A 12721-nucleotide genomic window follows, 5' to 3' on the forward strand; every position below is an offset into this window, starting at 1 on the left:
ATGGCGCCGATGTAGCTGATGTCAGTCTGGCCCTCTGCGTTGTGTTTCTCTCTGCGTTGTGTCTCTCTCTGCGTTGTGTCTCTCTCTGCGTTGTGTTTCTCTCTGTGTTGTGTTTCTCTCTGTGTTTCTCTCTGCGTTGTGTCTCTCTCTGCGTTGTGTTTCTCGGTACGGACCGCCCCAGGTGGGGTTCGAACCCTGGTCTCCTGCACGGCAGCGACGATGCTAACCGTTTTGCCAGGAGCTTGTGAGCTCATGAGCGCTTGGCAGCTGGTTACACCGTCACACCGACACCCCGGCGCCTCAACCAGACTGTGTCCTTTCTCTCACTGCTAGACACACAAACAGCCTATGGTTAAATCTTAGCTTTAACAATTTCACAAATAAAATAAAAGTTTCAATTCAATAGTGGGTGTCAGTTTATGTAGCCTAATAGGCTAATGCCTTGATGACGTCAGTCAAGTTTCATTCAATATATTCAGAGTTCATTCCATATATTCAGAGTTTTACTCAATATATTCAGAGTTTCATTCCATATATTCAGAGTTTCATTCAATATATTCAGAGTTTCATTCCATATATTCAGAGTTTCATTCAATATATTCAGAGTTTCATTCAATATATTCAGAGTTTCACTCAATATATTCAAGGTTCATTCAATATATTCAGAGTTTCACTCAATATATTCAAGGTTCATTCAATATATTCAGAGTTCTTTCCATTTATTCAGTTTCATTCCATATATTCAGAGTTTCATTCAATATATTCAGAGTTTCACTCAATATATTCAAGGTTCATTCAATATATTCAGAGTTCTTTCCATTTATTCAGAGTTTCATTCAATATATTCAGAGTTTCATTCAATATATTCAGAGTTCTTTCCATTTATTCAGTTTCATTCAATATATTCAGAGTTTCATTCCATATATTCAGAGTTTCATTCAATATATTCAGAGTTTCATTCAATATATTCAGAGTTTAACTCAATGTATTCAGAGTTTCATTCAATATATTCAGAGTTTCACTCAATATATTCAAGGTTCATTCAATATATTCAGAGTCCTTTCCATTTATTCAGAGTTTCATTCAATATATTCAGAGTTCTTTCCATTTATTCAGAGTTTCATTCAATATATTCAGAGTTTCACTCAATATATTCAAGGTTCATTCAATATATTTAGAGTTCTTTCCATTTATTCAGAGTTTCATTCCATATATTCAGAGTTTCATTCAATATATTCAGAGTTTCACTCAATATATTCAAGGTTCATTCAATATATTCAGAGTTCTTTCCATTTATTCAGTTTCATTCCATATATTCAGAGTTTCATTCAATATATTCAGAGTTTCACTCAATATATTCAAGGTTCATTCAATATATTCAGAGTTCTTTCCATTTATTCAGAGTTTCATTCAATATATTCAGAGTTTCATTCAATATATTCAGAGTTCTTTCCATTTATTCAGTTTCATTCAATATATTCAGAGTTTCATTCCATATATTCAGAGTTTCATTCAATATATTCAGAGTTTCATTCAATATATTCAGAGTTTAACTCAATGTATTCAGAGTTTCATTCAATATATTCAGAGTTTCACTCAATATATTCAAGGTTCATTCAATATATTCAGAGTCCTTTCCATTTATTCAGAGTTTCATTCAATATATTCAGAGTTCTTTCCATTTATTCAGAGTTTCATTCAATATATTCAGAGTTTCATTCAATATATTCAGAGTTTCATTCAATATATTCAGAGTTTAACTCAATGTATTCAGAGTTTCATTCAATATATTCAGAGTTTCACTCAATATATTCAAGGTTCATTCAATATATTTAGAGTTCTTTCCATTTATTCAGAGTTTCATTCCATATATTCAGAGTTTCATTCAATATATTCAGAGTTTCACTCAATATATTCAAGGTTCATTCAATATATTCAGAGTTCTTTCCATTTATTCAGTTTCATTCCATATATTCAGAGTTTCATTCCATATATTCAGAGTTTCATTCAATATATTCAGAGTTTCACTCAATATATTCAAGGTTCATTCAATATATTCAGAGTTCTTTCCATTTATTCAGAGTTTCATTCAATATATTCAGAGTTTCATTCAATATATTCAGAGTTCTTTCCATTTATTCAGTTTCATTCAATATATTCAGAGTTTCATTCCATATATTCAGAGTTTCATTCAATATATTCAGAGTTTCATTCAATATATTCAGAGTTTCATTCCATATATTCAGAGTTTCATTCAATATATTCAGAGTTTAACTCAATATATTCAGAGTTTCATTCCATATATTCAAGGTTCATTCAATATATTCAGAGTTCAGAGATACATAGCCTACTGTATATATATATATATATATATATATATATATATACTGTATATATATACACAGTATATATATGAAGAGCTGAAGTGTTTCAGACTCAGAATCGTATCTTTGTCGTCTCTTTGTCGTATCTTTGTCGTATCTTTGTCGTATCTTGATCGTATCTTTGTTGTATCTTTGTCGTATCTTTGTCGTATCTTTGTCGTATCTTCATCGTATCTTTGTCGTATCTTTGTCGTATCTTTGTCGTATCTTTGTCGTCTCTCAGGACGACGGCCACAAGGCTCTGGAGCTGCAGACGCCCGACGTGTCGCCGTCGGCCGGCAGCGCCACCAGCAGCGGGGGGGCCACCGACCTCTTCTCCAACTCGCCCGTCGCCCCCGGCAACAACCAGTGAGTGTGCGCTCGTCTCGACAACGTGTTGTTATCACTTTATACGTTTATAACAAAGTGTTTGTGTGTTTCCTTCCTGCAGCAGCGAGTTGTTCACGCTGCAGCCGTCGTTCCCCCTGCAGACGCTGCAGACGCACACACTGCAACACAACAACAACGCCTGGGGAGGTGGGACGCACACACACACACACACACAGAGACCAACACACACACACACACACACACACAGAGACCAACACACACACACACACACACAGACACAAACACACACGCACACACACAGAGACCAACACACACACACACACACACACACACACACACAGACACACACGCACACACACACACACACATAGACCAACACACACACACACACAGACACAGACCAACACACCAAGGCAAGGCATCTTTATTTTTATAAGAAAATAGATAAAGTTTTACTCCAGGCCCGTGCAGAGACCTTTGGAGGGGGAGGTGCTCAAAAAGAAAGGCATATATATATATATACATATATATTGGGGCACGTCGGGGGCAGGTCGGGGGCAGGTCGGGGGCAGGTCGGGGCACGGCGGGGGCAGGTCTTGGTGGATGATGTTACCCATGTTACCAAGTTGAGCCAGGTCATTTCATCGAGGCTACATAAATTATTATTATCATTTGTTAAATGTTATTCTTGAAGGGCTACTGACAGGTCTTCACACACACACACACACACACACACACACACACACACACACACACACACACACACACACACACACACACACACACACCTTGACTCACTTCCCTCCTCTCTCCATCCTCCATGTTGCCATGGTAACCCCTGGTTGTCAGGTGAGCTGCTGAAGGCCACTCACATCCACGGCCACGGAGCCCCGTTGCATTCTGGGAAGATGCTGCCCAGCGACTTGGACTCCTCGTTAGCCAACCTGGTGGGAAGTGAGTTCCTTTACTCCTCCTCTCAGAGGAGTTTATCTTTTATCTTTTCATCCTTTTACCCTTTTATCCTTTTATCGTTTCATCGTTTTATCCTTTTATCGTTTCATCGTTTTATCCTTTATAGTTTCATCGTTTTATCCTTTTATCGTTTCATCCTTTTATCCTTTTATCGTTTCATCCTTTTATCGTTTCATCGCTTTATCCTTTTATCGTTTCATCGTTTTATCCTTTATAGTTTCATCGTTTTATCCTTTATAGTTTCATCGTTTTATCCTTTTATCGTTTCATCCTTTTATCCTTTTATCGTTTCATCCTTTTATCGTTTCATCGCTTTATCCTTTTATAGTTTCATCGTTTTATCCTTTTATCATTTCATCGTTTCATCCTTTCATCGTTTCATCGTTTCATCGTTTTATCCTTTTATCGTTTCATCGTTTTATCCTTTTATCATTTCATCGTTCTATCATTTTATCGTTTCGTTTTATAGTTTCATTGTTTTATAGTTTCATCGTTTTATCCTTTTATGCTTTTATCGTTTTATCGTTTTATTGTTTCATCGTTTTGTTTTATCCTTTTATAGTTTTATAGTTTCATCGTTGTGGTCGATCGTTGTTTTCATGTTTGTTTCTGTTTTTCTCGTCGTCAGATCTGCAGTTCGGAGGAACGACGGCCAAGAAGTGAGAGACTCGTTCTGATGTCAACAAAACACCGTTGTCTTTGTATCATGTGTAAATCAACTAACTGCTGTGTGTGGTTGTGTCTCTGTGTGTGGTTGTGTGTGTGTGTGTGTGTGTGTGTGTGTGCGTCAGGCCGGAGCTGCAGTGGACTCAGCTGGTGGAGAAGAAGCCGACAGGAAGCAGCTGGCAGTCCAAAGCCGTGTGCAGCTCCAACTGGACTCACACCGCTCACCCCATGGCCCCGGCACCGATGCCCGTCCCTCAGATGGTACAGAAAGACTTAACAAGAGTTTAATATATATATAATAAGAGTTAATAAGAGTATAATAATATAATAATAAGAGTTAATAAGAGTATAATAATATAATAAAGCACACTAAAGAGCACAGGCTGCTCATGTTGTGCAGAGTCGATAACTATTGTGTATATTAACAGAAACTAAAAAAAAAACACAAATTTGCCAACTCATGAAGCTGTGAAAGAGGAATAAAGGTTTTAATCACTGCCTCTGTCACATTGATTATTGGATTTAAATTAAATAAACAGACAGTTTTTATATTTGCCAATACTCCAAACCCATATTTATCTTTGGTTATCAACAGAGTTCAGTTTTCTAAAATAAAAGATGTGATGTGATGACACTATGATAAAATCATTTTGATATAAAATAGAGAAAAGCTGAAATGATTTATTGATTACTAATATAGTTGATTTTCTGACAGTTAACTTATCTTACTTATAGCTCTGATGTTGTGAGAGAGAAACGAGCCGGTTGTTTTACCTCCTTATGGTTCATTATCACCTGTAATGAAACAACTCGTCTTTCTATCAGTATGTTTTTATTTTCTTAGTTTCCTGACAAGTTACAAAATAGAAACTTTAGAACAAAAGCCGTTTCTAGAATAGAGAGGCAGGTTTGTGAGTACAACTGTAACTGTTTGGAAGAATAACTGTCTCCGTGGTTTAGTCGGTCAAGTCAATAACTAGAAATAATAAATCTCACAGCATTAAACTCCTTCTCCGTCTGAAGCAGCGATGTGGCGGAGTTGGAGCGTTTGAAGGAGCCTCTGTCCTTTGGTGCTTCGCTCTAATTATCTTCACGTCTCTTCTGTTCAATCTGGTTTCATCTTTTAATTTTCAACTGACTGACCTCTCAACTCAAACCGCTCATTTACTGAGCAAACGGCTCAGAAAGCTGTTTGCACGGCTTGAATAGAGAGTAGAAGTGAGTGAGCATGTGCAGGTTTTCACTGTTGCATGCAGACATGAATTAAAGACTAGTTCTTCCTCTCTTCCTTTCCTCTAACTCTCCACAGAACGGGATGATCTATACCGGCTATGTGAGTACTCTTCTCTCTGCACCTGTTTTCACCGTGCACCTTTACTTTGTTCCACCGTCTCTTCTCTCTGCACCTTCGTCTTCAACTACTTTGCATGTTGAACCGTCTTGGGATCGGTGTTTAGTCGCTGGTGGTTCGAGTTAAAGGAAACGTATTATTACACAAACATCACTGTCTGAGGCTCTTTGACATTTATCTGCTGTTTGTCTTCAGCTGCAGAATGTGAGACCAGACCAGTAACTCAGAGATGTTCAGGCTCATGTTCCCTCAGCTGTCTGACTATGATGTCATTAGTTTCTAATTAGCATAACCCCGCCCCTACCTGTGAGTCCAGGTAGAGCGCTGTAAAAGAGAGTAAGGACACCTCCATGGACTCCCGTGGTAAGGGTTTAAGGGTTTAAGGGTTAAAGGGTTTAAGGGTTTAAGGGTTTAAGGGTTTTGTGCCCCTAGTGGCAGGATATGGGTATTGCAAAAGCGCCCAGAAAACCCATTCACTCCAATGTATGTGTGTTGTCCACTTGCTGGTAAATTGATGAAAACGGCCGTGTTTTTGTTTTTAGGTGTCTTGGTCATATCAGATTATACTTAGAATTTGTTTATTATAAAATGTAGATTGAAACATTCATGTAGACAACGTTTTTTTTTTACTGGCCTATGTGTTAATGTTTATCTGTAAAGGATCCTCAATGATGCTATTAACGTGGGTGATCTATAAATGTCCTTAAATTATTGAAAACACCACACTGCTCATTCACCAACAATGCAGAGATAATTCCCATATTCCTCCACCAGGAGGCGCTGCCATTGGACCAATGCTGTCCTTACTCTCTTTTACAGCGCTGTGAGTACAGGTTCCTGTAGAGGGGGTGGGGCCTGGTGGCTCATTAGCATTTAAAGGGACAGTGACACTGAAACCAGAGAGCTGTGATGTTTGATCCTTGGAGGATTTGGACCGAAGCAGAACAGACACGACTTTAAAGACCCGCTCCCATGAAAATCTTGTTTTTCGTGCTTTTCACATGTTCCTGTGGCATTTTTCTTGTGTTAGAGGACATATCAGCAGAAAAGGAAGTGCAAAATTGCATTTCTGAGTTTTTCTGCCTTCAAACTGCTGTGAACCAACGGCAGACTCAAACTGGCAGTTTCAGGGAGACTGGAGCTGACGTGTCTCTATTAGTGCTACAAGCTCCCGCCCCGCTCTGCATCTGGCTCAGAGGTGAAAGGGTTCACAGCTCGGTGTAGCTGTCAAGGTTTAACAGGTATAGCTCACCTGGTGGAGCAGCTTAACAGCTCGGTGTAGCTATCAAGGTCTAACAGGTATAGCTCACCTGGTAGAGCAGCTTGCACCGTGAGCAAGGACTATGCTCCAGTCTGGGATCGAATCCCAGTGTGGAGTTTTACGCTAAACGCTCTGAATCTGTAATTGTACAATGTCCAGCTGTCAGCGAGCGGGGGGTGGGGTGCGAGGAGGTGGCTGGGCGGGTGCAGAGCAGCGCAGTCTCCGCCCACCCCCCAGAGGTGCATTGCTAATGAGCTGGTTTTAAAATGACCAAAAAGGCTCGCGGGGGTGGGACTTTAAGAACCTGGGAACTGGTTTAATCTGGTTTAATCTGTGGAGAAGAGGCAGAATATTACGTCTCCTTTAAAGTCAAGGATTAGGATTTTGTGTATTTCTGTCTCCATTTGGAGGGAATCTGTATCAGACATGAGGCAACAGCATCAAGATGACATGTTACTAGTCTGTGGGTAAAAACAGAGTCTATAGAGTCTATAGAAGCTGTTGTGTTGTTGTTGTATAAAGACAGAGTCTATAGAGTCTATAGAAGCTGTTGTGTTGTTGTTGTATAAAGACAGAGTTTATAGAGTCTATATTGTCTATAGAGTCTATAGAAGCTGTTGTGTTGTGTTGTGTTCAGGCTCCAGCTCCTGTGGCTTTTCCTATGACGACACCGCAAGTGCCTGTGTACGGAATGGTAAAGAACAGCAGTCACACACTCACAAATCATTCATTAATACTCTGTTGGCAACTGTCTAAAGCCACACTATAACCCCCCCTCATTGACCTCTGACCTCTCCAGCTCCCCCCCCAGATGAGTCATCAGATGGGGGGAGTTCCCATGATGCCGCCTCAGCCCGTCATGTACAACCAGCCGGTCCTCAGACCCACAAACCCCTTCGGCCCCATGCCGGGCACACAGGTAACACACACACACACACACACACACACAGGATATGCACATAATTTAGAATACGGCCAATTGAAACGTGACTGAATTCTGTCATATGTAGCTTTCAGGACCAGTTTGACATTTTGCTCAGTGATAAACTCTAAGGTTTAGACAGATTGTACGGCTGTGATGTAAAACGATAAGAGCTTTTTCCAGTTATTAGCTGATATTAGCTAAAGCAGAAACAAACAAGACGCAGAAGAAAGAAACAAATTAAACTAAAGCAGTTCTTTCAATCTGAAGATGAAAGGTGTGTGTTGCACTTCCTTAACTACCGTACTTTCTGGACTATAGAGCCACCTGAGTATCAGCTGCACCAGTTAAATGTTAAAAGAAAGTCCAGAAAGTACAGTAGTATAAAATACCACGGTTTTGCATCTATACATCACATCTGTGCGTCCTCTGGAATAATTGATGATTGATTCTCTGATATTCAGAATTACTGATTTTGCCGCAGAAGCAGCGTCAATCATGTCAGTTGAGCAGCTAGTGTGGAAAAAGGAGAGTTTTTTTCCTGTCAGTAATCACCAGTTGGAGCGAGTCTCTCAGTAAACAAGTGGATTTTGACCAATTATTCCAAACATAAATAACAGAGTAATAAAACTGCTGACTGAGAAGCTGCTTCTTGGCGACGCAGCAGTAATGTGACTGATGGTGCAGACACACCAACTCCGGCGACGCACGTCAAGTCGACGGGTCCCATTCATTGTCTCTGCAGAGCAGCAGCTGCGGCAGCGCGGTGCATCATGGACCCGACACGTCCAGTTGACGGTCCAGTCGCCGTGTGTGAATTTCCATAATCACGACTCCACTTCTACTTTATGCAAATTGGGTCGGTCTGACGGATGCAGCCGGCTCAGAAACTCCGTTCAAACTATCAAACTAGGAAGTGTTGATCAGATATGAATCCAGATTCTGTTGCTGCACTACACATTTCCCGCCTCAAATGTTTTCAGAAACAAACTTTAGTGTGTTGTTTAACTGTAAAATGAGATCGTTTGTGACCCGGCCGCCATGTTGGAAACGGCAGAGCCAAACTCGAGCTCCGCACCACGTCACACAGAACCGCCCACTCGCTGGTGGCTCGGCGATCTGTCACCGCCACCGCCGGAGTTGATGTGTCTGCACCATGAGAAGCTGCTTGTTGGCGATGCTGCAGTAATGTGCTCGTCAATAGATGCCTGATCGCTTGATGAGGTGTTTTGTTGAACTAAATGACTCTCCATTCTCTCCCCGTCCTCTGCAGATGCACTTCATGTAGGGATGATGTTGTAACCATGGCAGCAAAGCTGAGAGAGAGAGAAGGCGAGAGGAAAGAGATGAAGAGAAAGAGTCAAAGAAAACAAATTCAGAACCAAATCCAGTGCAAGAAGCAGCAGCAGAAAGAGGACAGAGAGAGGACGGGAGGGGAGAGAGGACAGAAGGGGAGAGGACCAGAGGACAGATGAAGTCCCCTCTGGTCTCCTCTCCTCTCCCCGTGTGGCTGCTCATCTCTCTGTCTTTCAACCCGTGACGCCGGAGCGCCAGCGGCTCCACGTCGCTCCCACTCACCTTCTGATTGGCCGTTGAGACGGCGACTACGACCTGTGATGACGCTACGACGACTGACAGCTCCGTGGGAGTGCAGAAGCTCTTCTGCCGCTTCCTGACCGACTCATCCGGTTTCTCTCCTGTACAGAAACTTCCCACCTCCATCCCAGAACTGAATCAAACTGTGGACGCACGTCTCTTTTCTCTGATTGGATCGTTTGCTGGCACTTTACTCAATGTGAACTTTGCCAAGGGTGTATGTCTTATGTCTGTGTAGGTTTTAGCGTCTCGTTCAGATTGGTTCCAAGTTGAGTTTCATCCATCACACGATGTCAGAGTTGATCTGAATGCGTCTGAGTGCGTGTTTCCCTTTTTTCTACATCTCAGCTACGTCGATATTTCCATTTCAGTCTTTTTATGAACTTGATTTGTTCTGAATTGCCAACTTCACTTCAAGAATCTGACATGGGATGATAATTATTGGGCACGCTCGTGTGTGTGTGTGTGTGGTGTGTGTGTGTACTGTATGCTTCTCTCTGGTATCTGATGTCATTACTGTGTTCCCAGGTACCATTGTGTTACTGCACTGGAACTAACTGATGAAAGCACTGAGCCACAACCCGGGCGTTGCATTTGGATGTAAACAAACCTCTTACACTAACTTTGCTACTTGGGGATGTGCTGTAACACACTCTATTTGTTTCCTCCTCTTCAGCTGTGCAATATCATGCAACCCTGTTCCTGTCTGTAGCCGTTTAGAAGCTGTTTCCTGCTGTAGTCTTGTACCTCGTGTCCACATCACATTTTTTTGGTCCTTTTTAACTTGTTCTTTTATACTGGTACTGCTCTAAAAGTAGTGAAAAATGCACTGAGAGTCCGATAAAGATGCGACTGGATATTAGTAAGGAGGCGATTCTCACTCTTGCCAATCAGAAACGGTCAAACTCCCATTGGTCGAACTGATGTCCTCCCTGTTCTGAGCATCTGTCCTGTCCAAAATGAGTCTCTTGTGAGTCATAAATAAGGGTCATTACCACAGAAGATGTCTCACTTCCACTTGACGGAAGACAAGACATCGCTAACAGAGTGATAGGTTTGTTCATGTTGTGTTAACATTTGTGGACAGGGAAGCTAAAGGTCAAAGGAACACCAGACTGTTGGAAAGTTAATGTGGCTTTCCTTGCAGAACCAACTTAGACCCACAAACAGACTATATATATGTGTATATATATATACATATATATATATATATATATATATATATATATATATATATATATATCTACATATATACACATGTATATATATATGCACCTATGTATGTATAGCACAAGCCTCCTGAGAGGGGACAATGCTCTGCTGCACAAAAACCTAAAATCTTTGCTGGGATGTACAGTTGAAAGGGGCAATAATCGATTGGGGATGAAGCCGTTTTCTATTGATTGTGTCTGTTCTATGTACATGTAGTGTACGTGTGTTTGTGTGCACATGCCTTCCCATAGAGATAAACAGGGTCATGTTCCTCGGTTAGAGATGAAAGGTCTCTAGCGAGCCGGTAGTGTGTACTAACTTAGCAGTGAGTGTTATTGTGACGGTGTGTCAGTCTGTACAATGCAACATCAACTTAAGGTGGCTCTAGGATCACTCGTTTGCAAAAAGCCCGACCTGCAATCTGCAATCTGAGAGTGAGTGTGAGGTGAAACTCTGCAGACAGCTGGAGCGGTGCAGCGGCGCGTGGTTCTGATTGGACCACCGGCTCTGTATCTGCAGCGACAACGACTCCACGGCCAGCGGAGCGACTTCACCAAGCAGACAGATGTTCTCCAGCTGACGTTTGGGTATATCTCCTTTGGAAAGTTGTCGTTTCACTCTCGCCCGTTTGACCTAGTTCCAGTGGTTTGTCTTTTCTTCGTCAAGCTGAATTCTCTTTTCATTGTGCGCTTCATTCCCACGACGCAGCTGGATCGGCCCCGGGCCAACCTCTGACTGTTACTGTGTCCTCTGTATATAGGTAATGCCGTTCATGTGTTTCTAGACGTAAAGCTCTCTGTAAAGTGGTTGAAGCCCCATTGGATGACGTTACGTTACTGTACGTGGGACAATTTATTGCTGTATCTGTGTTTGAATGGTTGTGTTTTTGAAGATGTCTTCATCCAGGGATGGGAGGGGGTGGGGGGTTGATGTCTGTGATGTTTGTGTCCATCTTGAGGAGGAAGGGGGTGGGGTTTTGGGATGGGGGTGGGGGGTGTCAGGGGTAAACTATCACAACTGGTCTATACCAAGAGTGTCTTCATCAAGGGAGTGGACAGGACAGGGTCTGTCCTCTTCGAAACAGGAACATTTTTTTGCACCAAAGTCATCATCAAAGCGCAGCTTCTTCTTATTCAAGGTCATAACGGATGGATGATATCAGAACTCAAAAGGATTGTTTTCTTTTATTTTTTAGAGACAAAGAAACTGTCTTTTTTTGCATGATTAAGTGTCGTCTTTTTATTGGCTTGTGTGCCCGGTAAAAGCATGACCATTGTGTGAACTCTCACTTACCGGTGTGTTTGGAAAACGTTAAGGAAATTTCTCCATGAGATTTTTTACTTACCTCTTGACATGAACGTTCATTGACATTCATAATCAGCTGTTTTACAATGAAGGGTGTGGAACTGTTTGAAGGCCGCCTCGCATGCAGAGGCGCAACTTGCAAATTAACCCATCAAACTTCAAACCCAGTTACCATAACGACGTCTTTGTAAAACACCATGGATGTCAATGCCAGTGATCACCTAGCTAGCTAGACATTGCAGTCTTGTAAAATCGCTCTTTATTAAAGCGTTGCTATTTTCAATACATGTGTTTGAATGCTCGCTCCTTTTTCATACTATGCCAGCAGCATCATGGGAGATCGTGATTGGAAGTCAAAGTACTGTAATATGTGTTTGGTCTGGTCCACATGGTGTGGTGCTTTTAAATGTGTTTGCCGAGTCTTGTCTTGTCTGTTGCCATCAACTGGACTTACTAGTTCCCAGTCGTTCTTTAAAGCACAGAACTGGTTTTACTGAAACCAGGTTTTGATTCATTAGAAGCTTCATCTTTATTTTGAGACCGTTTCAACAAACCAGGCCAGAATGTGTACAAACCTGAAGAGGAAGTATTGAGATCAGCTGTATATTGTTTCCACCCAGAATGAGTGCAGATTTCTATCTGTCATGTCTATGTACACTAATATATATTTTATAGCCATTTAATTATCAAAAATATACCTTTGGTTATGTTTCCTTTATCCT

The 12721-nt window shown here is 41.4% G+C and overlaps 1 protein-coding gene across 1 annotated transcript in view; it reads left to right on the forward strand.

Annotated features, from left to right (window-relative positions):
- Positions 1–9277, forward strand: part of LOC311007949 (phosphatidylinositol-binding clathrin assembly protein-like) — a gene marked incomplete at its 5' end in the record, with an annotated part of 31531 nt that extends 22254 nt beyond the window's left edge. The window contains 9 exons of the mRNA XM_084001373.1: positions 2608–2732; positions 2791–2900; positions 3564–3668; positions 4315–4345; positions 4478–4613; positions 5662–5685; positions 7602–7658; positions 7764–7883; positions 9160–9277. Coding sequence (XP_083857499.1) covers positions 2608–2732; positions 2791–2900; positions 3564–3668; positions 4315–4345; positions 4478–4613; positions 5662–5685; positions 7602–7658; positions 7764–7883; positions 9160–9174 — 723 coding nt within the window. The 3' untranslated portion in view covers positions 9175–9277. The remainder of the gene's footprint in view (positions 1–2607; positions 2733–2790; positions 2901–3563; positions 3669–4314; positions 4346–4477; positions 4614–5661; positions 5686–7601; positions 7659–7763; positions 7884–9159) is intronic.
- Between the last annotated feature and the right edge of the window lie 3444 nt (positions 9278–12721).

Source organism: Trachurus trachurus (genome assembly GCF_905171665.1).
Source record: "Trachurus trachurus genome assembly, contig: scaffold_116_arrow_ctg1, whole genome shotgun sequence".
In the NCBI taxonomy this organism is placed as follows: Eukaryota; Metazoa; Chordata; class Actinopteri; order Carangiformes; family Carangidae; genus Trachurus; species Trachurus trachurus.